This window comes from Vittaforma corneae, assembly GCF_000231115.1.
Source record: "Vittaforma corneae ATCC 50505 unplaced genomic scaffold supercont1.6, whole genome shotgun sequence".
NCBI classification, from domain to species: domain Eukaryota; kingdom Fungi; phylum Microsporidia; family Nosematidae; genus Vittaforma; species Vittaforma corneae.
The window spans coordinates 80,141-103,221 of record NW_006889839.1 but is presented as its reverse complement, the minus strand read 5'-3'; the positions used below and the strand labels follow the sequence as shown (position 1 = coordinate 103,221).

General features: G+C 38.2%; 18 protein-coding genes across 18 annotated transcripts; 11 read left to right on the top strand and 7 right to left on the bottom strand.

Annotated features, from left to right (window-relative positions):
• Positions 1 to 22: 22 nt before the first annotated feature.
• VICG_00933 (uncharacterized protein) lies at positions 23 to 1,531 on the bottom strand (the record flags this gene model as incomplete). The annotated part of the gene is made up of 1 exon (XM_007604318.1): positions 23 to 1,531. The coding sequence occupies one exon, from the start codon at positions 1,529 to 1,531 to the stop codon at positions 23 to 25; it is 1,509 nt and encodes a 502-aa protein (XP_007604380.1).
• On the bottom strand, positions 1,506 to 1,997 carry VICG_00932 (uncharacterized protein; the record flags this gene model as incomplete). Its single annotated transcript, XM_007604317.1, has 1 exon — positions 1,506 to 1,997. One exon carries the CDS (start codon positions 1,995 to 1,997, stop codon positions 1,506 to 1,508), a length of 492 nt encoding a protein of 163 aa, XP_007604379.1.
• A 597-nt stretch (positions 1,998 to 2,594) lies between these two features.
• Positions 2,595 to 3,254, top strand: VICG_00931 (uncharacterized protein; the record flags this gene model as incomplete). The annotated part of the gene is made up of 1 exon (XM_007604316.1): positions 2,595 to 3,254. One exon carries the CDS (start codon positions 2,595 to 2,597, stop codon positions 3,252 to 3,254), a length of 660 nt encoding a protein of 219 aa, XP_007604378.1.
• A 73-nt stretch (positions 3,255 to 3,327) lies between these two features.
• On the bottom strand, positions 3,328 to 5,127 carry VICG_00930 (uncharacterized protein; the record flags this gene model as incomplete). Its single annotated transcript, XM_007604315.1, has 1 exon — positions 3,328 to 5,127. The coding sequence occupies one exon, from the start codon at positions 5,125 to 5,127 to the stop codon at positions 3,328 to 3,330; it is 1,800 nt and encodes a 599-aa protein (XP_007604377.1).
• A 187-nt stretch (positions 5,128 to 5,314) lies between these two features.
• Positions 5,315 to 5,929, bottom strand: VICG_00929 (uncharacterized protein; the record flags this gene model as incomplete). Its single annotated transcript, XM_007604314.1, has 1 exon — positions 5,315 to 5,929. The coding sequence occupies one exon, from the start codon at positions 5,927 to 5,929 to the stop codon at positions 5,315 to 5,317; it is 615 nt and encodes a 204-aa protein (XP_007604376.1).
• VICG_00928 (uncharacterized protein) lies at positions 5,877 to 6,311 on the bottom strand (the record flags this gene model as incomplete). Its single annotated transcript, XM_007604313.1, has 1 exon — positions 5,877 to 6,311. One exon carries the CDS (start codon positions 6,309 to 6,311, stop codon positions 5,877 to 5,879), a length of 435 nt encoding a protein of 144 aa, XP_007604375.1.
• A 449-nt stretch (positions 6,312 to 6,760) lies between these two features.
• VICG_00927 (uncharacterized protein) lies at positions 6,761 to 7,231 on the top strand (the record flags this gene model as incomplete). Its single annotated transcript, XM_007604312.1, has 1 exon — positions 6,761 to 7,231. The coding sequence occupies one exon, from the start codon at positions 6,761 to 6,763 to the stop codon at positions 7,229 to 7,231; it is 471 nt and encodes a 156-aa protein (XP_007604374.1).
• On the top strand, positions 7,228 to 9,189 carry VICG_00926 (uncharacterized protein; the record flags this gene model as incomplete). The annotated part of the gene is made up of 1 exon (XM_007604311.1): positions 7,228 to 9,189. The coding sequence occupies one exon, from the start codon at positions 7,228 to 7,230 to the stop codon at positions 9,187 to 9,189; it is 1,962 nt and encodes a 653-aa protein (XP_007604373.1).
• A 168-nt stretch (positions 9,190 to 9,357) lies between these two features.
• On the bottom strand, positions 9,358 to 10,095 carry VICG_00925 (uncharacterized protein; the record flags this gene model as incomplete). Its single annotated transcript, XM_007604310.1, has 1 exon — positions 9,358 to 10,095. The coding sequence occupies one exon, from the start codon at positions 10,093 to 10,095 to the stop codon at positions 9,358 to 9,360; it is 738 nt and encodes a 245-aa protein (XP_007604372.1).
• A 402-nt stretch (positions 10,096 to 10,497) lies between these two features.
• On the top strand, positions 10,498 to 11,571 carry VICG_00924 (uncharacterized protein; the record flags this gene model as incomplete). The annotated part of the gene is made up of 1 exon (XM_007604309.1): positions 10,498 to 11,571. The coding sequence occupies one exon, from the start codon at positions 10,498 to 10,500 to the stop codon at positions 11,569 to 11,571; it is 1,074 nt and encodes a 357-aa protein (XP_007604371.1).
• A 205-nt stretch (positions 11,572 to 11,776) lies between these two features.
• Positions 11,777 to 13,096, bottom strand: VICG_00923 (uncharacterized protein; the record flags this gene model as incomplete). The annotated part of the gene is made up of 1 exon (XM_007604308.1): positions 11,777 to 13,096. One exon carries the CDS (start codon positions 13,094 to 13,096, stop codon positions 11,777 to 11,779), a length of 1,320 nt encoding a protein of 439 aa, XP_007604370.1.
• A 428-nt stretch (positions 13,097 to 13,524) lies between these two features.
• Positions 13,525 to 13,845, top strand: VICG_00922 (uncharacterized protein; the record flags this gene model as incomplete). Its single annotated transcript, XM_007604307.1, has 1 exon — positions 13,525 to 13,845. One exon carries the CDS (start codon positions 13,525 to 13,527, stop codon positions 13,843 to 13,845), a length of 321 nt encoding a protein of 106 aa, XP_007604369.1.
• An 853-nt stretch (positions 13,846 to 14,698) lies between these two features.
• On the top strand, positions 14,699 to 15,073 carry VICG_00921 (uncharacterized protein; the record flags this gene model as incomplete). The annotated part of the gene is made up of 1 exon (XM_007604306.1): positions 14,699 to 15,073. One exon carries the CDS (start codon positions 14,699 to 14,701, stop codon positions 15,071 to 15,073), a length of 375 nt encoding a protein of 124 aa, XP_007604368.1.
• Positions 15,074 to 15,258: 185 nt separating this feature from the next.
• VICG_00920 (uncharacterized protein) lies at positions 15,259 to 16,332 on the top strand (the record flags this gene model as incomplete). The annotated part of the gene is made up of 1 exon (XM_007604305.1): positions 15,259 to 16,332. One exon carries the CDS (start codon positions 15,259 to 15,261, stop codon positions 16,330 to 16,332), a length of 1,074 nt encoding a protein of 357 aa, XP_007604367.1.
• A 13-nt stretch (positions 16,333 to 16,345) lies between these two features.
• VICG_00919 (uncharacterized protein) lies at positions 16,346 to 18,175 on the top strand (the record flags this gene model as incomplete). The annotated part of the gene is made up of 1 exon (XM_007604304.1): positions 16,346 to 18,175. A coding segment is annotated over one exon (1,830 nt), but the record flags the coding sequence as incomplete, so codon positions are not given.
• Positions 18,176 to 19,375: 1,200 nt separating this feature from the next.
• VICG_00918 (uncharacterized protein) lies at positions 19,376 to 20,314 on the top strand (the record flags this gene model as incomplete). The annotated part of the gene is made up of 1 exon (XM_007604303.1): positions 19,376 to 20,314. One exon carries the CDS (start codon positions 19,376 to 19,378, stop codon positions 20,312 to 20,314), a length of 939 nt encoding a protein of 312 aa, XP_007604365.1.
• A 214-nt stretch (positions 20,315 to 20,528) lies between these two features.
• On the top strand, positions 20,529 to 20,834 carry VICG_00917 (uncharacterized protein; the record flags this gene model as incomplete). Its single annotated transcript, XM_007604302.1, has 1 exon — positions 20,529 to 20,834. One exon carries the CDS (start codon positions 20,529 to 20,531, stop codon positions 20,832 to 20,834), a length of 306 nt encoding a protein of 101 aa, XP_007604364.1.
• Positions 20,835 to 21,043: 209 nt separating this feature from the next.
• On the top strand, positions 21,044 to 22,063 carry VICG_00916 (uncharacterized protein; the record flags this gene model as incomplete). Its single annotated transcript, XM_007604301.1, has 1 exon — positions 21,044 to 22,063. The coding sequence occupies one exon, from the start codon at positions 21,044 to 21,046 to the stop codon at positions 22,061 to 22,063; it is 1,020 nt and encodes a 339-aa protein (XP_007604363.1).
• Between the last annotated feature and the right edge of the window lie 1,018 nt (positions 22,064 to 23,081).

Here is a 23,081-nt window from a genome sequence, read left to right as displayed (position 1 = left end):
AACATTGAGTACCTAAGTTTAATTAAGGATTGAGAGAAACTCTTGGCGAAAACTTATAGGTAAAAATGGCGAGTGTGGCCAGTGGAATGACCACTAAAGATGCAATCAGTACTGGAAGTACACCAATTTGCTCAGGGAATATTCCATAAGTGCCTTTGGCAAGATATGAAACACTTTTGCTGAAGAATTCCGAAATAAAGCTCAATGTTGCCTTCGCACTATCATCACTAACGTCCTTCAAGACATCCTCAAATTCTTTGCTAAACTTTGATTGGATGATTTGGTTTGTGTATGTAAAGACCAGGATCGATGGGAACATGAAGTCAACAATGGCGAACAGTATTCTTAATGGCATTGCCAAGATGCTACTAATCTCACTAACAAACTCAACGACGGCTGGGAATCCCATATAAAGCATGATAGGAGTATATAATATCATTAGTTTAACCATCTCTCTAATCGTGAGCGGCAAGCCAGAAGCAAATCCAAGAACATTTACGAGAACAATCGTAAATGAGAAAAGCACGTGTGACATAATGATTCTTAAAATAGAAAGTGCATATAAGCGACTTCCTATGCCAATAATCAACAGTCCAGCATAAATCAGAATGCCTGTGCAGAGGTAGACGATGTATTCAGTTGCAAAAGCGGAGATAATGTAGGAGCTAGGCTTGAAGTGTCCCAAAAGCATCTCTTTTTCATCTAAAACGATAGAAGCGAAGACTTCAGATGTCATTAATATCGAGTACAAATTGCAGCCAACCATTATGATGGATACAGAATGGTTTTGTATAAACGTGTAGATATGGGAAAGAGCCTTGAAAACGGCATTATCGGTGCCTGATACATTAATAATATCAGTAATAGCTGATGTGTTTTGATTGCCAGATGCAGTTAAATTCTCGGCAATCGACTTGAAAGCATCTTGTGAAGGACTCTGGAAGAACTCCCTTTGAAAGAATGGCAACAAGAACAGCAGTATAAGACAGACTACAATTCTATAATAAAACATCTTTCTAGAAAAAACTTGTCGCAAAGATTTTTTCAACAGAATACTGATTTGGGGAAGGTCAAATGCCCAGCTCACAAACTTTGAACTTTTGTTTGAGGCATTGCAAGAATCGACAAGTTCATCTGACTTAGCAAAAATCTTCTCAAGGAAAATTGAAATATTGTCTTTCTGATCGCTAATGGCCTTAAATGTCGAGCTATTATAGAAAGCCTCAAACAAGAAATCTGAAGTGGTCCAGTCAGCCGGTCTAACAATACCGTTTGTCTGTAGGAGCTTATCTAATTGGTTAAATGCTCCGCTGTACACAGCACATCCCTTGACCATGAAAAGAATGTTGTCAAATTGCTTAACAATTTGTTCAGACGGCTGATGAATTGTCAGTATTATCATCTTAGACTTCTCTGTTGCCAGCTTTTTCAAAAAACAGATCAGAGTCGAGGCAAGATAGGAATCAAGATCAGATGTAGGCTCGTCCAAAATGATGATGTCCTTGTCAGAAATAAGGTCGATGGCAATCATTACTCTTTGTTTTTCGCCTACCAGAGAGAGCAGAAATCTTAGTATCAAGCAACTTTGATAGATGCAGATTCTCAATAGCTTCTAAGTAATCCTTTAACTTGCTATCGCTCTTGCATCGCGCATTCTTCAGCTCTAACGAGAATTTAAGAGCTTGTGCGACAGTCTCATCCTCTGGAATATATGACAGCTGCTCGGCTATTGATGTCCTTGAGTACCAGGACACTGGGTCTCTCTTCTCACCGTTGAGAAAAATTCTTCCCGACGTCATTGTCTTCTTATCCGTTAACCCATATATTGACGAAAGCAGAGTTGTCTTACCACAGCCGTTGGGACCCATAATTGCATTGAGCTTTCCTGACTCAAATACAGTCGAAAGACCCTTGACTATGAGGACAGTGTCTTCTGGCTGTCCTGGCTTGGCGCTCTTTTTGTAGATAACCAGATCTTCTATCTGCAGCGTAGACATTGGGGGTGCTGAAATCTGTAGAGTAAAAACTTTTCAAAAAAATTCTTTTAAAAAAATTGTTAAAAATATGTATTGAGCATTGTTTGGATTTGTGGTCCTGGGTTTTAATTTTTCAATTATTCTTTGGCTGTTTTGATGCTACTGCTGTTTCCTGATTTTCTTATTTTTTCAATCAAGAGCAAACAAATTGTTCAAATTTAAAGAAAAATCGGAAAACATAGTTTCTAAAGATAAGCATACACAAGAATATGGGCATTTGACCGTAACAAGATGTGGATATACAATGATAGTTGTATTACAGATGTTTTGCACAGTGGCATATTTCTATTGCATATTGATGTTTAATTGGGTGCCTCTATCAAAATCATCGCTGAACAAAGTTTTCATCATATTTTGAATCAAAGCCATCAATAATTGCTTTGAGCTCTATACACATCCGTTCTATTAGCTAAACATCGTTACATTGAGTGCCCATCATAAGCTTTAACAAATACACTATATTTTGTACTACGCATGAATGCCTTGATATTTTATTTTTAATACTCAAGAATCTCCAAGCGAGTTTTGCCAAAAATTTACTTACCTCCTCCCATACTAATGCCAAAGCAGTTCGCTAGAAATAAAGCCAAAGCAAACGCGAAGAAATTGTCTAACGACCAGAAGGATAATGCTGATCTTGAAGTTAGGAAATCCATGCTGATATATTCAGCTGTTGTATCTGTCAGACACCCATCCAAGAAAGCCGAGGCCGTCTGCAAGCAGCTTAGAAAAATTTTAAGTCCAGATTGTCTATCTAAAATCGAAGTTAACCCAAAACTGCAGGACATTGTGGATGTTGCAGCACAATTACTGGTTAAGCAGATCATTTACATCTCTGAGAACGAGATAAGAATAGCCTTGTTGCCAACTGGACCGACCTACTCCTTCAAAATTATTGAATATGAAAATAATTTCAAAAACTTTCCAAATGACATCTACTGGACGACACCTTTTATTACTTTTGAAGGCAAAAGCAGCACCAAGACTCTCTTCCAGAACTTTGGAACCATGAATAGATCTGCAAGAAGAGCATTGCACTTTCATTTTGATGACGATCTAGTTCATATTAGACATTATGCCACTTCTATTCAAAACACTGATGAAAATTTCGTTGTTCATTTGAAAGAAATAGGACCAAAGCTTGCGCTGAAGCTTTTGGAAGTTAAAAATGGAGTGTTTCCTGGAATGAATCTAAAACATACACAAAGATATAGATAAGCTTGATATGCCTTTAACTTGAAAATAATAAATAAATTGAAATGCATTGAGTTTAAAATAATTCATCAGCTATTTATTTATCAAGGGAGCTTTTCAGGAAACTGTTGATTCTCAAAAGACCTTCGGAAAATTTACATATTTTAGTTTTTGCGTGCAGCCAAGGACTGAGCCTTTCTTTTAGAGCCAAATATCTGCAGTCTAGCAGAACAATGGCAGCATAGTCGTCCTTATGTCTGATGGCTCTACCAACGGTTTGATTGACAGTTTTCATTGCAACTAGTGTTTCGTAATCTTTAACGGACTTTGCTCGTTCCATTATCTCCACCGATCTTGTGGGATACGGAACCCCAACAACAACTAAAAGTCTGCAGACTTCGTCTGAAAAGTTAATGCCCTCACTAAGAGACCCGCCCATGATTGCAATTAAAATCTCTGGCTTACTTTTGAAATCTTCAAACAAGACATCGTCCCCAAAATATACTTTTCTCCTGAAATTACCAATCTTTTGTGATTTTTTAAGCAATTCCATGAACTGCTTGGACGGTACAAAGATTACTACTCCGCCTGTAACCACAGGATTAGATAGCGCAATCAATGTATTCAGAACATCATCTATCTGCTCATTTCTATAGCTAAAACTCAAATTGATTTGTTTGCCGGTTACAGTTTCCGTTATTATCACGGACTCGAAATTTTCATTTACAGCAGGATATGTAAAATAGAGCATTTCAGGAAATATCGCCTTCAAACTTGCGATTGGTTCCATGGTTCCACCTGCAAATATGACAGATGCGCACTCACTAAGCTCTTCAAAATACATCTTTGGACTTATGCATGAGAACTTTATCTTGCTGTTATTAGCAAATATTCGCCCCGAGCTGTCACTGAATGTGAGGAGCTTTAGAAACTTTGCAAACTCAAAAATGCTTTTCATGTCATTTTTCTGGGCCAGCTTGTTCGTTTCTATGAAATCAGCTATCTCAAGCATGTTGAACTTGGCTATTTTGCACTCAATGAGGAAATTGACTACAGAATACACACTCTCATTGCCAACACCGTTTTCTCCATCCAATGTATTTTGAGTCCTTTTTTGATTATTTTGGAATACTCGTGATCTGAATGAAAGTATACTTGAAGTAATAAACTTCAGATCCTCGCTTAATCCTTTTGCATTGAAAATAAGCTTTATCGAGTCCCAGCTGAGCTCTGCACTGTTTAACTGGATCACAGTATCGTAAATATTATGAGCCTCGTCAACAACAACAATTTTATCTTTTAATGAAATGTCAAGGCTTTTACGTCCCTCAGCTGTAAATAACAGATTGTAAGGAAGCAGCACAATCTCACAGTCTGCAGATCTATTTTTGGCGTGGTAGTATGGGCAGAAGCGCTCTTTAATTCCACAGGCTTTCAGTTCTTCAATATCCAGAGTTTCATGTGTATAGTACTCCTTTCCATGATACTTACAACTGTCGTCCCTAATCATCTCCTTGCATCTGTCATTTAGCAGATCAATGTTCGTAATTTTATTAACTTCGTTGTTGACACAGTATACTTTTCTAGATCCCAAAATAATGCTCTTGTACCGATATTTACAGGACCTTAGCTCACTGATGACCTGCGATAGCTGGGAGTGTGTTCTTGAGCAGTAGTAAATCTTTGTTCTATTGGTACGACTGAGCAATTCAAAAAGATCCTCTTCCTGGGTAGATTTTTTCACAAAATTGGTCAAGGCGCACAGAAGAGAAAGTGTCTTTCCGGTTCCGGTGGGGCTACTTACAATTGCCATCTTCTTTTGATTGATTGTGTTGATAACGTCTTGTATTAATTTTATTTGAGAAGGGTAGAGCTTCCTGCTAAACCCATACTCCATTTTACGGCCTTGGAAAAAATGCTCTGAAGGGGAGACTCGGAGAGTAACATGGCTATGACGTAAAAACAAGCCAGACCGATAGTCTGTTAAGATAAAAACGCCTTTAAGATGCTTTCATTGCAGTGCATTTTAAGCAAATATTAAACTGTGTAAACATCAACCAGAAAAAGGACCTCAAATTAAGCATTTAATTTCTGGACAACTCAATTCTAGCCACCCTGCCATCATCAAATCCTGCAATTATTTCATCTCCAATGAAAACTAACGACCTGCAGTAGTTCTCGCCCTTCTGAGCAAACACATACTCCGCAGCCATTTTATTTTCAATAATATTCCAAAGTAGGATTTTATTGGGAATAGAAATAGCCACTAACGGCTGGGTTTCACCGTAAGCAAGTGCAATGACCTTGTCGGGAATATCAATAGTCTGTAGAAACTCTCCATCGGCAAGATTCAGCAGATAAACCTTGCAGTTTCTGCCGCCGTAAGCAAGAAGCGATCCCTCTTTGGAAAATGCTATGGCCTTAACTGCAAGATCATAGTCGCAGTCTTTAACCTGCGTCTTGTTCTCCTTGGCCTTTTCATAATCAATGAGTGCACCATTGAAGAAGGTTTTGAGGAGTCTGTTGGATTCAAGATCCCACATTTTGACTGTGCCATCCTCACTGGCAGTTACAAGAACATCGTTGCTCTTTGGAACAAACCCAACTGCATTAACCCACATCTTGTGTGCATGCTCAATGGACTTATCAAAAACCGCTATTTTCTCCCCAAGAGTATTCCAAAGGAATAAAAGCACCATCTTCAGATCCAGTAACAATTTTGTTGTTCTTTGAATTGAGCGTAACTGATGTTATGGCTCTGTTGTGCCCACTAAACCTCTGAAACGTCTTCTCTTCTCTATCCCAGATGATGATTTGATTATCTGCCGAAACAGTTATCACTTTGTCTCCAACTGGGCTGTACTCTGCGTCAGTTATCCTCTTTCTATGCTCATCTTCATAGGCCTTGATTACTTTTGAAGAAGCATTGGCCAAATCCTGCGAAAGACTCACAATGTATGCCCTCCTGTCTCTAGACGCAAGAAGTACTCTAGGCCCCATGGACGACGGTAAAGCCTTGACAGATTCAATAGCTTGCTTTGAGACATCTATAAACTCCTTTTCTCTGAGTGCAATGTTCATTTGTATGGGTTGAAAATTTTTGCAAAAATTTTTAAAATGCAAAATCGCATTTGAATGACAATAGAAAGTGTAGCAACGCATTAGTCGATCCAGTTGTTCAGGTGAATAACTGCTATTCATGTTCTGATATACTTTGCAGTGTTTTTATCCTATAAAAAGATAATGAGATAAAGCACTTAAAGAGAATAGATCTTTAAGTGCCTTATGCACGCTTCTTTCTTAATGCAAATAGATTTTAGATCAGACTTAAACGATGGACATTAGAGGTCTGTTAGGCACCTCAGTACCGTTTGGCTATTTCATTTGCAAGATTGTTTGATTTTCCTGAAGTGTTGTGCAATCAGCAGTTTTCCACAGACTAAATTATACACAGTCCTAGTGCTAAATCGCCATGGTCCTTTCAAATATTCACTTTTGTTTATAATTTTACTTTGCTACGACTGCCCTTAATGCCGCAGGAACTTCTTCTTGAAATTCAGAAAGAGTTGATGGATCAAAAACTATTCAGTAAAGACCCAGAAAAGACACTAAAGCATCTTATCTCCCAGCAGTCTACTGGCCACCACTCTCCAGATACCATCCATTCAGTAGTTCAATTGGTTATGGGAAAGGATGACAACAAATTAAAAAGATTGCTGTACTATTTCTTTGAAACAATGAATAAGGAAGACAAGAGCTTTATAGTCTGCTTAAACCAGATTAAGAAAGACCTATCGGGTCCAAATGAGTTTGTAAGGGGACTAGTTCTCAAGTTTATTTCAACCCTGGAAAACATTGACTATGTTCTTCCATTATTGAAAGATGTTAAGGATAATTTGAACAATAAATGCTCATATGTCAGAATGAACGCTCTATACTGCTTGGGAGAAGTTGGGTTAAGTTTGATCTTGAAGTCGAGGCTGATATCCTCAGCACAATGAAGAAAGAGTCTGTCAGCCAAGTTCTGATTGTTGGATTTGATGTGATGCACAAGCTGGGCATGGGCTTTGAAGAGTTTTTGGAAATAGACTATCCAAGGGAGATTTTGGAGGTTTTGGTGGAAAAAAATGAAGATGGTGGTTTCTTAAAGCATATGGTCAATTCTAAGTTCAATACTGTTTCGTTCTACGCTTCGTGCAAGCTTCTTTCGAAAGGACATGGACAGAAGCCTACTATTGATAATGTTGTCAGAATATTAGAGTCTGCCACTGATCTAAAACAAGATTTTCTGCCATATCTTAAGTTTATCGACACAAGCTCTTTCGAGCTTCTGAATCTCATTGATGCATATGACTACGAATTTTCCTCTCAGGTGATTGACGTGGTTTTCAAAAATGCTGACGCTTCTGAGTTTATGAGAATCGCTGAGTTTCTTCACCAAAAATATATCGAAACGGGCATGACCTCCGATAAAAAAAAGGCATTTAAAATTCTGCTTCTTGAGAAAATGGCTGTTTTTGCATCCACACACTGTGTCTATGTTGATGAACTGGTTTCAAGCTGCCTAAAGAATGCATTGGATGCTGATCCCGAAATAATGTATGCCAGTCTTAGTTTTTTGAATACCTGTGTATCCAAAGACAGGTTTAAGAAGCTGATTCATGACTTTCTACTCGAAAACTTTTCAAAGCTGAAGTATGGAAAGATCATCAGAAGGGCCTTCGACATTCTGTCGCTAGATATTTCAAAAGAGAACTATGAAAGGCTTTTGGATAGTCTGCTGAATGATCTGAATTCGCTGAGAGCACATAACGGCTCTAATGCCAAGCAATTGGATTTGTGTGAAATGTCCTCTGTCGCAGCAGTATCAGACGCTGAATCACTTGCATTATCTAATCAGTCAGCTCTTGCTGGCCAGCATGCAGTTCCATTTTACCTGAGTAAACAGACCGAGGTGTTTGTAGGCGCCCATATTGCACTGTGTCTTGTTGGTTCGTACAGGGATGAATGGGGCCTAAGTATTAAAACTGTCGGAACTCTTCTAAGAATAATTGAGGTTGGCGATTTGCAAAATATTCTTGATATGTCTTCGAAGTCAACGATTATTGCATGTGTAAGGTCATTGATTAATGGCAAAAAGCAAAAGAGAAGCATTTCTGAGCAATCAGCTGACTATGCAAATGTTAATGTACTGAAGCCTGTTGAATTTTCGCTATTGACAACACCGTTGGCATTCAAAAAATTTGGTTGGACCGATCCGCTCACTTCTGACCAGTTTACAGTTCAACTGAGTGGGCTAGGGGATCCGCTTTACATCGAGGCCAACTGTGCTCACTGTAAATATGAGATTTCCCTAGACCTACTAGTCGTCAATCAAACGTCCTCATATCTTCAAAATATTTCTATTGACTTCAATTTTTCAAAGAACATTCAAATGATCTCGGCTGTTCCTCCATTCTCGTTGCAGCCAGATAGTGCAACGACTATTCAAGCACAGTTTTCAATACACGAAAGCTTTTCAAGCTTTGTTACTGCCACTGTTACTTTCAAGTACCCAAGGAAAGATGACTATAGTGGAAGGCCATATGTTCAAAACTTATCTGAGATTTCTTTTGATGTAAATGAGCTTTTGGAAGGTGCCGAAGTTGATTTTAAAGACCAATGGAGAAATCTTGAATGGGAGAACATCTATTCGATATCAATCAGGAAGAGTTGTGATGGGCTGTTACAGAAGATTTCCGAAAGAATCAATGGTCATCTGTGTGGAAAGTTTGAATATCTTGAATCTGTGGTTGGCAATATTGCATGCTATACCATCCAAAAGTCGCTCGTTCTGGTAAATGTGTGCATAAGCTCAGGCTCGAGTTCGTTGGTTGAGATACGTGTTAGATCAAAAAGTGAAGAGCTGGTAAAAAGTATTAGTGGGCTTTTATCTCAGTTTTTAAAATCCCAGCAATAAGCGTGCTAGCTTTAAAGACCAATTGGCTTGCAAACTTTCCTACATGCTAAACGGTTGTGACGCTAGTTAATAAAACGATCAATTTAATTATTCTTAACAGACGGCCAAATCATGCTTGCGACTTTCAGCAATCTCAGATGTGGACGAAATTTACCTTAAAATGCTACTTTATAGCAGTCCGCCTAGTTTCTCTTCCAACCTAATTTTTGATTCGAAAATCCTAAAAAACATGTTTCTCAGAGCATTGGAGTCATCAAACTTCCCTGACATCACTGCGTCGGTATAGTTCCTTCTGAGAGATTCAAGTTGCTCTTCAAATATTCTAATTTTAAATTGTATTTGGTTGTTGATCAAACGCTTAATGTTGTCATCTTTTAATTTTTCTTTGTAGTTTGCAATAAGCGAGCAGTCAAGAGATGAGTAGTCGAGTGCAGTTTGATTGCATGGAGACGTCTTTTTATCATACTCGTCTTTCAGAAAACAGAAGACATCATTGATATATTCAATTGATGATCTTTTTCCAATTAGTTTTTCAATCTCAATACAGAAAGTACTTCCAATGCCACAGATGTTCTCTACGAACCGTTGAATCTCTACATACTCTTCAGGAACGAGCAGTCTAAGACAAAAAAGGTGGTTTTTCGAATGTAGCTTTTCAATACAGAATTTGCACAGCCTATCTTCAATTGAACAGCTTCCACTACACACTGAACCATGGATAAGAGTTTCGGCATGCAAGTCGTTTTGCAAACCGTGTGCTTTTTCTAATCTACCTGAGCACAGTATGCACAACTTATTCGGCTTGGAAACATTCACAAAGAACAAAGGAAATTCCACCAGCTCTTTTTTAATGCGCAAATACCTGTCTCTAGCTATTAAAAACTGATCTGTGAGTGTTGTAATCATTGACTGTTCCTGTTGCGATTATTTATTTACAGTTATTTATTTGCTTTGGGTTTGAAAGGAGACTTAAAAGGGGCATGGCCATTTTGTTTTCTGGAGACTATGGGCTGACCTTAACGAGCAACAATGTCTTTTTGAATAAAATAGAATTGGCATTGCTGCTAGCATCAACCACAACCAATTTGGCAATCTCGTAGCGGGAAGGGACAGATCAGAATTAAAAATGTGTTATTTAATGTACCATCAATATCTACTAAGTTAATAGAATATAGAATGTGTAACTTTATTGCAACTGTCATCCATTGAGCGGCCTAACACATGGACCATCTTTCCCCTTAACCATGCAGCATTATATTTTATTTATTTACTCCTATTTTGGTAAAGTAAATACTGATTAAAGTGCCCATGATAAACAGCATCAAATCAAGCGAAATCGAACCAAATGAAAACATAAACTCATGTGTTGTTCTTGGGGAAACCTCACCCGTCAAACCGTCTTCTTTTGACAATTCAATTAAGCATTCTCAACACTCAAATATTGAGCATGGTTCTAATGAAATATTGATAAAATCATCAAATGATGGCACAACCTCGCATTTAAAAGATACATTAATTCAAAACATTACTAAGTCAGCACAGAGGGGGGTGGAGATTGTCGGAGGCAAGATTGTCTTTGACAAGTATCCAGGGTTTATCTACATTGCTATTGATTCACTTGAAAAACTAAACGTGGGATTGGATAGCATGGTGTCACTACAGATGGATTCTGGAAGCATTTCCATCAGCACCCAGAGGTACTACTCTAACAGTTTTATAAAAGTTAGTCAATATATCAAAATTCCAGTTTTAAATCAGCTTTATAATAAAATTAAAATGAAAATTTTGGTTATTGAACATTCTAAATCGGGAAGAAGAGAAATATTTCAGGGCTCCATTGACTTTTCAAGTAAGAATCTTGAAGATATACACAACACGCTAGTTGAAAATAGACTGGAGCTGGACAAGAAAGCATCCCCGGTTGATGCCATCAGGAGACTCATTGGTCGTAAAAGGGACGATCGGCCCATCTGCAAGTACTATTGCTCTTTTATTTCCAGCTCTGAAATCGATTTGGCAAAAAATGCACCCGATTCCTTAATTTCATTGAGCAAATGGATCGTCTTCAGAAAATATGCGTTTGAACAGCTGTTTCAGGGATTTTTGAATGTTAAAAACCCCGAGGATAATTTCACATGGAACAAAAGATATGTGAGATGGTTCGGGTATGCGATTTATCTGTTTGATGTCCACACCGGAAACCTAGTTCACGTTGTTGACCTTTCAGATAGCGAGCCATCTCTGGAGATGATTCAAAGGAACATTATTCTTTTCCGAATCAACGGAAGGCCATTCGAAATCGAGTGTGACAGCATAGAGTCATTAAAGGAATGCACAGAGGCAACATATAGACTGTTTCCCAAAGTAATAGACTGGATTTAATAATTAAATCAATTAATAGAAAATTTGTGATTGAATGTCGCTTTGTCGATAAAAATGTTAATAAAATTTTTGGTATTCACAGCTGTGAAAAAGCGTTATTGGCAAAAGTATATGAAAAAATAGAGTAGCAGCTAATGCAATGTATTCGCATCTTTTCTAGTGGGAAGTAATGTAGAAACAAGACTAGCAAGTGGCTTGGTAATATTTAATCATGTATATGGAGATTTTCCACAAGAGTAAACAAACTCGCAAGTGGTCTGGCCGTTGTTTGGTCTCCAAAAATAGTCTTCAAAAAATGATTGTTTCGTATGCCACTTACATCAAAGTGTGCCCAAATAACGCTTTTATTGACAAAACTCTTAATAAAATTCGCCGCAACTGAAGCACCCGCACCACTTAGGCTTCGGTCAATGTTACAAATATCTGCGACGGGGCTTTTCAAATTTTCTTCGAAAAAGGGTGACAGAGGCAGTCTCCAGATGATATCGTTGGCTTCTTTGCCACTTTGGTAGATCAAGTCACTGAAGGCCTCGTCATCCGTGAAATACGCACCATGCACATTGCCAAGCGCTATTCTGACTGCACCAGTGAGAGTGGCCACATCAATCAAATATTTTGGATTGTCCCGTTGAGCAAACGTTATTGCGTCGGCAAGTATAAGTCTGCCCTCGGCATCCGTATTGTCAATTTCAACGGTTTTTCCAGATAGGCTTTTAACGACATCGCCTGGCTTTACAGCTGATGCGCCTGGCATATTCTCCACCAAAGGCAAAGTGAGCGACACATTAACTTTTAACCTGAGCTGAGATACTAGCTTCAAGACACATGTAAGAATGGCAGCACCCATCATATCCTGTTTGAGCTTGAACATCTCCCTGCTGGGTTTGATTGAAATTCCACCTGTGTCAAAAGTAACACCCTTGCCCACCATAGCCAAATCGATCTGGGTGGAGTCACGACCAAAATATTTGGCATGGATAAACCTAGGCTCCTCTGCTGATCCCTGTGACACAGCAAGCACTAGATTCATTTTTTCCTTCTCTAAAAAGCTTTTATCAAAAATTTTTAAATCAATAGGCTCATTCAAAAAGTAGTCTTTTATATACTCTGACATCGTCACCGGTGTCATTAGGTTGGCTGGCGTGTCTCCTAGAAATCTGGCAAAATTCTGAGCATTGGCAATCTTCAAAATTTTCAAACAAATTTCATTGTTTTCTGGGCAGTAAAGTTTAAGTTTTTTGATCAGTTCAGTCTTTTTCTTCAAGAACTGGTACGAATAGCTCTTCATTACCAAGGCATACAACGCATCACCAGAGTACTTGCCATCAAGTGCCAATATATTGTCACTACCTGAATACCTGTTGTACACTTCATCCATAGCTTTGTATACACTGAACCTGATTTGTGGATTCTCCTTTGAGCCTACACAAACAAGTACAAAATTTTTGTAACTATGGACTTTTCCTAGTGAGTGTAAGGCTGTGGCACTTTTCAGAAAACCTTTAAGCTCTTCGTTTTCGAGCATCGTCCAAAGTTCTGCAAACATCAAATATGCCAGAGTCGTGGGTGTAAAGAACTAGGTCCAGCCTCTTTTGGCTGTCGTCAGAACTAAAATCCACAAAAAGGGAAGCATAGCCAAGCAACATTCTTTCTTGGGGTTGCCAAAAATGGGCTGCAAAAGTCTACCACCACATTAGCATATCAACGTCATACCTAAAAGGATGTCGTAGGCAGCACACATATCTTGTTCAATAGCACTCAACTAGCCATTTTGTATTGCACCATCATATTTTTACTCTGTTCTTCAGCACTACAAGCTCCTTGCGCACTGCTCTGCTGTTCACTATTGCCAGGGTTTTATGCATGACCAAGTCTTTTCTCTTTTAATTTCGAAAATTTTCTTCATTCCCGCCAAATTCTAAAAAGAAAACTACTCAATTCCTTTACCCATTAATGCAGTCTGCCCTTAAAGACAAGACAAACGAGAAGAGCAAAGGCGTTATGAAGAAGAAGGATATTGTTTCAGATAAGGATAATGTTCTCAATTTCATTAAGGAGGTTGAGAGTAGCACAAAGGATTTCAACCTTAAGTACGACTTGACCAAATGTATTGAAATCTTAGAGGGAAAAGAGAACCAAGAGTTCACTGATCTAAGGATGGCCCTAGAAGAGGTTCTTCTTGAGAAGGAGCAGTTGTTTAGGGAGAAATGTGAGTTGGCGGTGGAGTTAGACTATCTCAAATCGAAGGAGAAGAAGCATAAAAGAAAGTCATAGTGCAGGATAATCTAATAAATGTAATTATTTAGCCTATCTATAAGAATGTTGATGCTTGTTATTGTACATGTGGTTTATTGAAAATTGTTTATTATCTAAGATATTACAGTCTTGTGTACGCTTTATAGAGCTCTGTAGTTTACCTACCACAAGACTAGCTTAATGCCATCGGTTTATCTTTGGCATTTGACTACAATACTCTGAGGATAGTTGTCGAAAATTCCTCTCCTCTTTCAAAATGGTTCGCAAAGTATACAACATCATTTTCCTCAAAAAGACCGCGAAACTTAGCAGAGAAGCGATGAGAAAATTCGTATTGGAAACCCTAAAGAGCTTCGGTGGGCTTTCCATTCTTTCTTTGCTCTCAATCGCTGTCGCACAGGATGGAGCTATTGAGATTAGCAGCTTAGACGAAAAAACCTCAAACTTAGCACACTGTGCTTTGGCTTTGTGTGGAAGCTACCAAGAGATGAAGTGCTGCATCAAGGAATCACTGGCATAGTTGAGTTCTATTAAATTTTGTATCTCTGTTTAAATTTCATAAAGCTCTTGTGTCAGAATATATCTTTTTAACAACAACATTCTGGACAGTTGGGTATTGAATACCATAGTTTCCATACGGCTATTTGCTGTCATGTTTTACTGAAGCCTTGCTTTGCTTTCGTTTCACTTTTTATAGAAATGAAATACATATTACACCAGTATTTTGTAGCAAAGCATGCTTTTAGTCTTATATTTTAACAGGAATCTCCACAAAGCCAAGCGCATTCAAGTATGACTATTACTCGTCGCCTTTTCTGCCGCGCTTCCGTCCTGATTTTTTCCTTTAGATTCTAATTTGAAGGAGCCCTTGATGTTGGACGAGCAAAGTCTGAGCAATCACCCAGATGTCGAAAGGTCCCAAAATCCCGAAATCACAAAAGAACAAGCAGAGACACCTTCCGTAAAGAGGGGAAGATTCCACATTGAGAATGCCAAAACCGAAGTGTTCTCGAGTATAAAAAAAGGAAGATTTAGCATCTACCATTCAGAGGCCAGTTTAGAAAATAAATTAATATTTGAAATTATAGAGAGGCAGAGTGAACAGATAGACATTATGTTCGACATGATCAATAGCATGTCTGGGAACGAGAAGTTGTTTCACAAAGAGTTTATGGCCAGCTCTGCCGCTGTTTGCGAGAAGATCGAAAGATTGAGAAGTCTTTTTGGAAATTTTGGAAGTGGGTAAAACTGGCCGAATAAATTTATAGAGTGTGAAATTGTCTGGACTGGATCCTTGGAGTATGTCGCTCATAAAATTTTAGAAAAATAAATTAATCGTTGGCTTTCATAGTACAATATGTGCAGTGCAATGCTTCTGTCCATTTAGCTATAAACCATCGATGTTTTAGGCCAAAATTTTCAGAACTAAAAATGAACGTCACAAAGCCATTTAAGTATGAAGTTGTCGATAGTTTTCTGCTGGAAAGCGAACTCAATAAGATCAAGGACATTTATTCTACTCTTTCCTTCAAAGAAGTACACACCGACCTGTACAACTTTCTTCAATCCAACGAACTTAACTACGACGATAGATTTCAGTTTTTTAAAAATAAACTAGACAATGTTTTCAAAGATAAAGTGGCCGAGAAGGATGTGTTTTACACACTGTTTGCCTCATACTACAGAAAAGGGGACTTCCTTCTCTGCCATGATGATATGGTTGATGAAAGGCTTTATGCATTTACATTTTATTTGGATGATTTTGATTCGGGACAGTTGGTTCTCTATGAAAATGACTGCGAAACGGTGCACAAAAAGATTGGCGTATGCTCGAATAGGCTGGTAATATTTGAAGTTGAAGAAAACTCCTTTCACGAAGTAGATCAGTGCCGAAGCAGTGGCAGAAAGGCAATTTCGGGCTGGATAAACTCAAAGACCAAGAAGTGTCAATCAAAGTCCTTTGCAAGAAGCCATAAGGTTCATGAAAATGTTGAGTTTTTTGACTTGAATATTGATATACCGGTAAATAGTTTTGTTTCCCTGGAATTTGAAGACATTGAAGTTAAAGAGCTTTCGAGAAGCTTAAAAGGACCATTTATTGATAGAAGGGTCTTTGAAATTGCACTAGAAAAGCTGTATACTCCACAGCTTGAAGGATATGCCCTTATCAGTGCGGAATGTCTTCTTTTTACAGAAGGATGCTATATTCTATGTAATGACAGGATAAATGCGGTCATGGGCGACATTTTAGACGTATATATTTTCAAGCATATCAGTGACAAACACAACAAACCAAGTTCCACCATTGGTAAGGCTGATGCACATTCTGTTGACGGATTCATAACGTATGTAGACCAAAATTCAAACATGGTCTTTGAAATTGATGCCATTGGGAACCACATGGTATTCGGAAAGAGAAACGGCCACTGCATTTGCATTCATAGAACACTTAGGCAGGTTTATCTGAAACACTTTTATTTATCAAAAACTAAACTAGGCTTTTAGCGTAATATATTTAGTGGTACTGTGGCTACCAGTGTGGCTGTTGGCATATGAAGCTGCTGTTGTGTGTGGTGAAGTGCACAACCAACCAGGACAGAATATAGAATCCGTGCCGCCTGGTATTAAACTCGCGATGTGCATTATTGCTGGTTTATTTATTATTTATTTGTTTTTAAACAAATACTTAATTAAGCCCATGCAAGTTGATACTGCCAATAATCTCCCACCTGAACAACAAATTGAGGATGAGGCAAACAGTAGGACAGGCATTTTAAAAAATTTTAGGATAGCATCCCGCGAATACACAAGATTTGCGCTGTTTGGTATAATGTTTGGTATTATTGGCTTTATTTACTCATTTATGAGAATCCTGAAAGATAACTATGTAATGTCCAGACAGGAGCCTATCTGTATCTTATACATCAAGCTGTTCTATATTGCGCCTCTATCGTTTCTAATTGTTTTTGCTATTAATTATCTCCTTGTCAGGCGATCAGTTTCTAACCTTTTCTCTCTCTTTTCGCTGGCATTTATGGGATTGTTCTTTCTCCTGGGAACCTTCGTAATGTTTGAAAAGCAGATGCTGTTCAGCACATCCCTCTTGGGAACAAAGCTCACCGCCCTTGCCACACAAACAAAGCACATTGGATTTCTAAAGTACCTGATATTGACGTTAATCGAGCCATTGGCAACATCAGTTTATATCGTTGCAGAGCTGTGGGGCTCTCTGATTCTGTCCTATCTATTTCTCTCATACATGAATGAAATCTGCACCGAACGACAGCACAGCAGGTTTATTCCTCCGCTGTTTATTATCGCCAACGTCTCCCTATTTGCATCAGCCATGGTGACCACGCTGTTTTTTAAAATTGAAGAAGGGCTAACAAGTGACCAGAAAACTATATTCATGGGTCTAATATTCTTTTTAGAAGGCTTTCTTGTACTTGCGATGCTTTTTTGTAAATACATTCTCGAGACTAAGGTTATTACCAAGCCCATATTCATTTCCGATAAAATAAAAAAAGCAAAAGCTCCGAAGGTGACTCCTGGTTTTGCAGAGAGTTTGCAGATCATGAGAAAGTCAAAGTTCCTATTGGCAATGTGCACAGTTGTGTGTTTCTATAGCGTGGCATTCAATGTTCTTGAGACTGTTTATAAAAACGGCATCAAAAGGGGTGCTGATGAAATGAACATCGAGCGTGGAAAGTATTCTGGAAAGTTTAATAGCTACGATCAGTATGTGACGTCAGTATCGGTTATTTTATTGAACATGTCAGCATTCTCAAAATTTGTAGATAAACAAGGATGGCTGTTTGTTGCCATGATCACACCCATTGTTGGACTGATCTCTTCATTTTGTATTCTTGGGCTAGGCTCGTACAACTCGGCAGCGGATAGAAACTCATTTGGTTTTTTAAATTCAGTGCTAGGCGGGTCAGCAACATTCATTGCACTGGAAAATTACCTGGGAACGTTCTGCCTGGCGGCAATGAAAATTTTTAAATACACGGCGTTTGATGTTACGAAAGAAAGAATAAGCATGAGGATTGAGTCGAGATACAGGCCAAAGTTCAAGAGTATTTATGATGGAATTTTTAATAAGGTTGGCAAGTCTGTAGGTGCGGCATACGGAATACTGGTGACTAGCTTAGTATCTGATATTGACTTTAGAGGGTTCTCGCCCTTCACATCTACGGCAATGGCAGCTGTTATAGGTATATGGATTTTCTGGGTAGTCTATCTTGGACGCTCGTTCAATACAAGTCTGAAAACTAACGAGCCCATTGACATTGACATTACCGAAGAAGCCAACTCCGAGAAACAGGAATTAAAAAAGGCTTTGTAAGGACAAACGCTTCTAAAATACATTAAATTTCCAATGTACTGTTAATATGTGTAAGCCGTTTCCTTTAAATATAAATTTGTTTTTCAAATCTCTGTAAAATTGGGCTCGGTCAATTCCATATCAATGCCATTGTGCTTAAACAAATGTCTCAAGGCATATTCCAGTCTTAAACATACTCAATACTATGCCAACATCCTCTTAATTAAATGGCGGCACCTTTGTTATAAAATTTTCAAAACAAATTATATTTATAAATATAAATTTTGGCTGAAACGGGCCGAAAGCAAAAATACTAATCGTAGCCATTTACAAAGGCACATAACAGGAGTATGTCAATGTTTTAATTAAGTTGTAAAGCATTTTTGAAGTGCTCGACTCTTTTATGATAGGCCATTATGGTTTCCTCGTCCGCATTTTTGACTCTGAGCGCATCAATAAAGGAATGAAGGATGATGAATAGGGCAAAAAAAACATGCAACCTATCACGTAAAGATAACGTTTATATGTACCAGCACCCTCAGTGCTATTGACAAGATGAGTGCTCCAAGTAAAAATTTGTTCAATGTCTTCATAGGGTAAAAATGAAAATAGTATAAATATTTGTGAAACGGCTGAAGAAGTACATGGAAGCCGCAATGATATTGATCGCTCAGTGATATAAGCACAAAGGCGGTCATCGTGGAAGTATCACACTCAAATCTTCACAAGTACAAGCCTCTTGGAACAAATCTTGAACATCAGTTACGATGTAGATAGATATTAGCTAACGAAGCGGTATTGCATTGCTACACTACTGATACGATTGCGATAGTTTTGAATGGCTTGAATTGATTAATGATCTTGCAAAGCATATTTTGAAAAATTTTTGCAATAAATGTTTAGAAAAAGAAGCTGATTGCACAATCTTGGAACTAAAGTGCCAGTAATCTAACTCCTGCATGTGCCGAGGCCAGCTATGCAGAAAGTCCAAATTTCAGTATGCATTTGCACAGACTGTGGCCTTTTCTGTCTAAGATTTGCTTTTTACAAAATCTGCATTGATCTGTCTATTAAATTAGATTTAGTCAAAATCTGAAGTTTTGATCAGTTACTATAGTGTTAGTTATATCTACATATAGTAGTGTGTGAAAGATCCCTTGTTTGTTGTGAAGAATACAAAATCATGAGCCGGATAAAGTTAGTTTGCCCTCCCTCTCCCCAATGGTCGAGATAATTCCACATATAGACACTTTAATCGTAGATATCGGCTCAAAATTCACCAAAATAGGATATTCTGGCGACTTTCATCCAACATATACTTTCAAAACATCCTCCTTTTCGCCATTCCAAGCCACCTCATACGAGACAGCCTGTAAAATTTTAGAAAAATATTTGAAGGAATGCTCAGTAGATTCTTTGATTCTCATAGAAAGTCCAGACTTTGGATTCGAAGACAGCTCAAAAATACTGAAGTTTCTATTCGTGAATAAGCTATGCCAGTCCGTTCTGTTGCTGAAATCCCCCATTGCAGATATATTTGGGTTTGGTAAGGTTTCGGGAACAGTACTCTGTTGTTCAGCATCCTCCTTTAGAGTTTCAACTGTGATCAACGGAAGGATTGTAGAATCGCACGTGCTGGCTGGCGGATCTGCACGGCTGGAAAGTGCCATTTCAAAGTTACTCGCCGATTCCGGCGAAAATCGTGGCATTGTGCAAGACATACTACAATGCGAGGTCTTTAACGATCCGGCCATTACTGTGTCTAGCATTTTGGAGTCCAGAGAAAGTATTGAAAATCTAAAGGCTAGATGTGGTGTTGATATTTTTGAAATCCTAAGACCAGATATAGCAGCCATGGTTGACAAAGTCGTAAGCACAAGATCTTCATACTACATTAACAAGAAAAACTCGGCAAATGGATGCATTATTCTTAGTGGAGGACTATTCAGGTTTGATTCCTTCCACAACTTTGTTAAGTCACTAATACTTGACAGAATTGGTGCCGATTTTGCTGATTTTGTGCTCCGAGACAGAAATTTGAACTGCACATTTGTGGGAGCATCGGTGTTTGGGATGAATAACCAGACAAAAACAATGTTCATGACATACTATGACTGGCAGAATGTTGGTGCTGATATTCTGAAGGTTAAAACACTATAGGCGTAAAATTAAAACTTTTACGTGTGGCAAACAAACACCCCTGTTCCGTATTAATGGGCATTCTATTATTAAATGTGCCTTATACCGTTTGGTAATGGCTTCCAAGTAACTTGTGGTCTTGGCTTTGCGCCACTGGCCTTAAATTCATATACCAATAAATCCATTTGCAGATTTTAGAGTCCGTTTATTTTTTGCAAAGAATTTTCCCTTTAAGATGTTCTGCAAGTGTGGAGCGTTGATATTCTTTCCAACGCTAGTTAGCGAAGAAATACGCTGCAGACGATGCAACTCATGCTTTAAATATACAAACATTTTTGTGATTTCCGTTGCTAAGGAGCTTACAAGACAGGACGAGCATGAGGATGTCCAAGTTAGAGGAGCGAGGATAAGTCTTTCTTGTCCAAAGTGCAATAGACCAGAAATGATGTACAGCACCGCACAGTTGAGATCTGCAGATGAGGGACAGACGGTATTCTACTCCTGTGAGGGCTGTGGATACAAAGAGACCATCCAATCGTAAGTACAGCTCAGCACATCTGGTTTTGAAGCTCTAGATTTATGCATGACGTTTAATCGGATCTTCGCTTACGTCTGAGCTAACATCATTACTTCCCAGCTATAGGCTTTTTTACTATAAGCCAATGCTGCTGTACTTGCAACTTCAACTACAAAGCATTTGTAGTAAATCCACCTGACTATACTTATAAAATTTTAGAAGCGTGCCCTCGGATGAGCCAAAAAGCATCAAAAACAGATTGCAGAGAAAAAACTAGATGTGGACATGATAGCTGTGCCAATTTAGAATTGATAGATGAAGAAGAATGCAAGATATTGCAAAGATTTAAAGAAACCAGAAGCCTTCCAAAGTTTATTTTGAATTTAGTGGAGGAGCATGCTAGGGCTGAGCATGTTGAAAACGAATCCGACAAAGAAGCTTGTAAGATTATTTTGGTTTATTTAAAGCATTGCGATCTTGATGATTGTGTTGTGTTAAGACTAATTTCACTTATCACCTCTAGATTTGCAGATTCAAGATCTGAGTTTAGAGATCGGGCATCTTTTATAGCTACTGCACTGTTTGGCAAAGACGAGTTTGATGCAAGCAGTCGTGCCACCTTTAACGAATTTAAAAGATTTATCAAGCCAGGCATTGTCAAGGAGTTGCCAAAACAGCAGTCTAAATATGGTGGATACTGTGAAGTTCCAAACAACAACACAACAATTTCACAAAACGACTATGCACATGCCAACACGAACATATTTGACAACCGTTTCAATCCAATGCGTCTGCAAAAAGCTGTGAAGATCTTACGAGAAGGTAGTGATCTGAAGGCCCTAATGTCTGTTCATTCGTCTTTTGGTTCCATTTTAGAGAGGGCTTCGCAAAGAATATTCCAAATGCACTCACAGGCCATTTTTGATCAGCTGATGGACTTATCCCACAAAGAGCTCTATGATTTGCAGTTTAAAAGTTTGGGTATGCTGTTGAACAGAGATACAGCTCTAATTGACGATGCAATAGAGCGTTTAAAATCCACCGGCTCCGATGTTCTCAGAACATACATTTTGTATTCGTTTAACTACCTCTACGAAATCGCCAGTCTTGATACAAAAATCCATTTGCATCTCAAAACTTCAGAGGTCATATTGAACTCGGATTTGAAACTAGATCAAATATCAAAGCCTGTAATGATAGCTTTTGTAGAAAAGGGAATACGCCTATTAGATGGGGTAATGTTAGACAAATAGTTTACTGTATATCATATGCAAATCGTCCACGGTTGGATACTTTTCCCATTTATGATCATTCACAATCTTGGCAACAAATTAAGATCAGGTTCTAGAGCACCGTTGGCATTCAATTATTCTATAACTTGATTTCTGAAAAATGGCCACTAAACAGATTTACATATTGAGAAAGCCAACTTGTTTATTTCTGCAGATCTGTGGCAAACTGAAGGAAAAAGTGGAATGCTGCTATGCTATCTCATAATGGCTCAAGCAAGCAACGGCATTCTGCTAGAAATGTGTCGTTTACCGTTTCATTTGCTACGTTTTCTGTACAGATTTCCCTTCGTTGTAGCTTTTGCTCGAATTCGCTTTGAATGTTTCTAAAGGCCTTGCAGTACAGCATACCGTTAATTTACCATGGCTTTATTTTATAGACTATATGTGCAGACTGCCTTCTATAGCAGCTAAATCTGATTTTAATTTATCACAAAAGTCTCGTATTTCTGTCCAGCACCGCTTACTGGCGATTCTCAAGCCCCACAATATAAAATCAAAACTTGTCCTGATCGAAGTCATATCATTCTAATACTGTGGCGCTTTCATCTTCTGCTTATATCTCCTCCTTCCCTATCTGTAAAAGAAAATTTTTAACTGAGAACTTTTCATTTTTTCATCTCGAACTGTCAAGGTGATGCAAGCCTGTCAAAAATATCAAGTATAATTTACTGATTTATGAGCAGAGCTATCAAAAACTCCTTAAAATGTGCTTTAATTTGGTTCGTGGGTTATTCTTTAAAATTAGTAGACGTGTCAGTTGATTGCTCTCAACTAACTTACTTTTCGGCAATTGGCTTAAATATAATGGATGCAATCAGAGTGTATTTTTAATTGCATCCATCCTTCTATTTCTGGCTTTGTGTCGCGGCTTTGTGTCCTGCATTTTAGATTTGAAAAAATTTAGATCAAAAATTGGCAAGCTTATCAAAAAAGAGTATTTCCTGCAAAGAAAGTAGTGTAGTCAATAGTAAATTTTCCT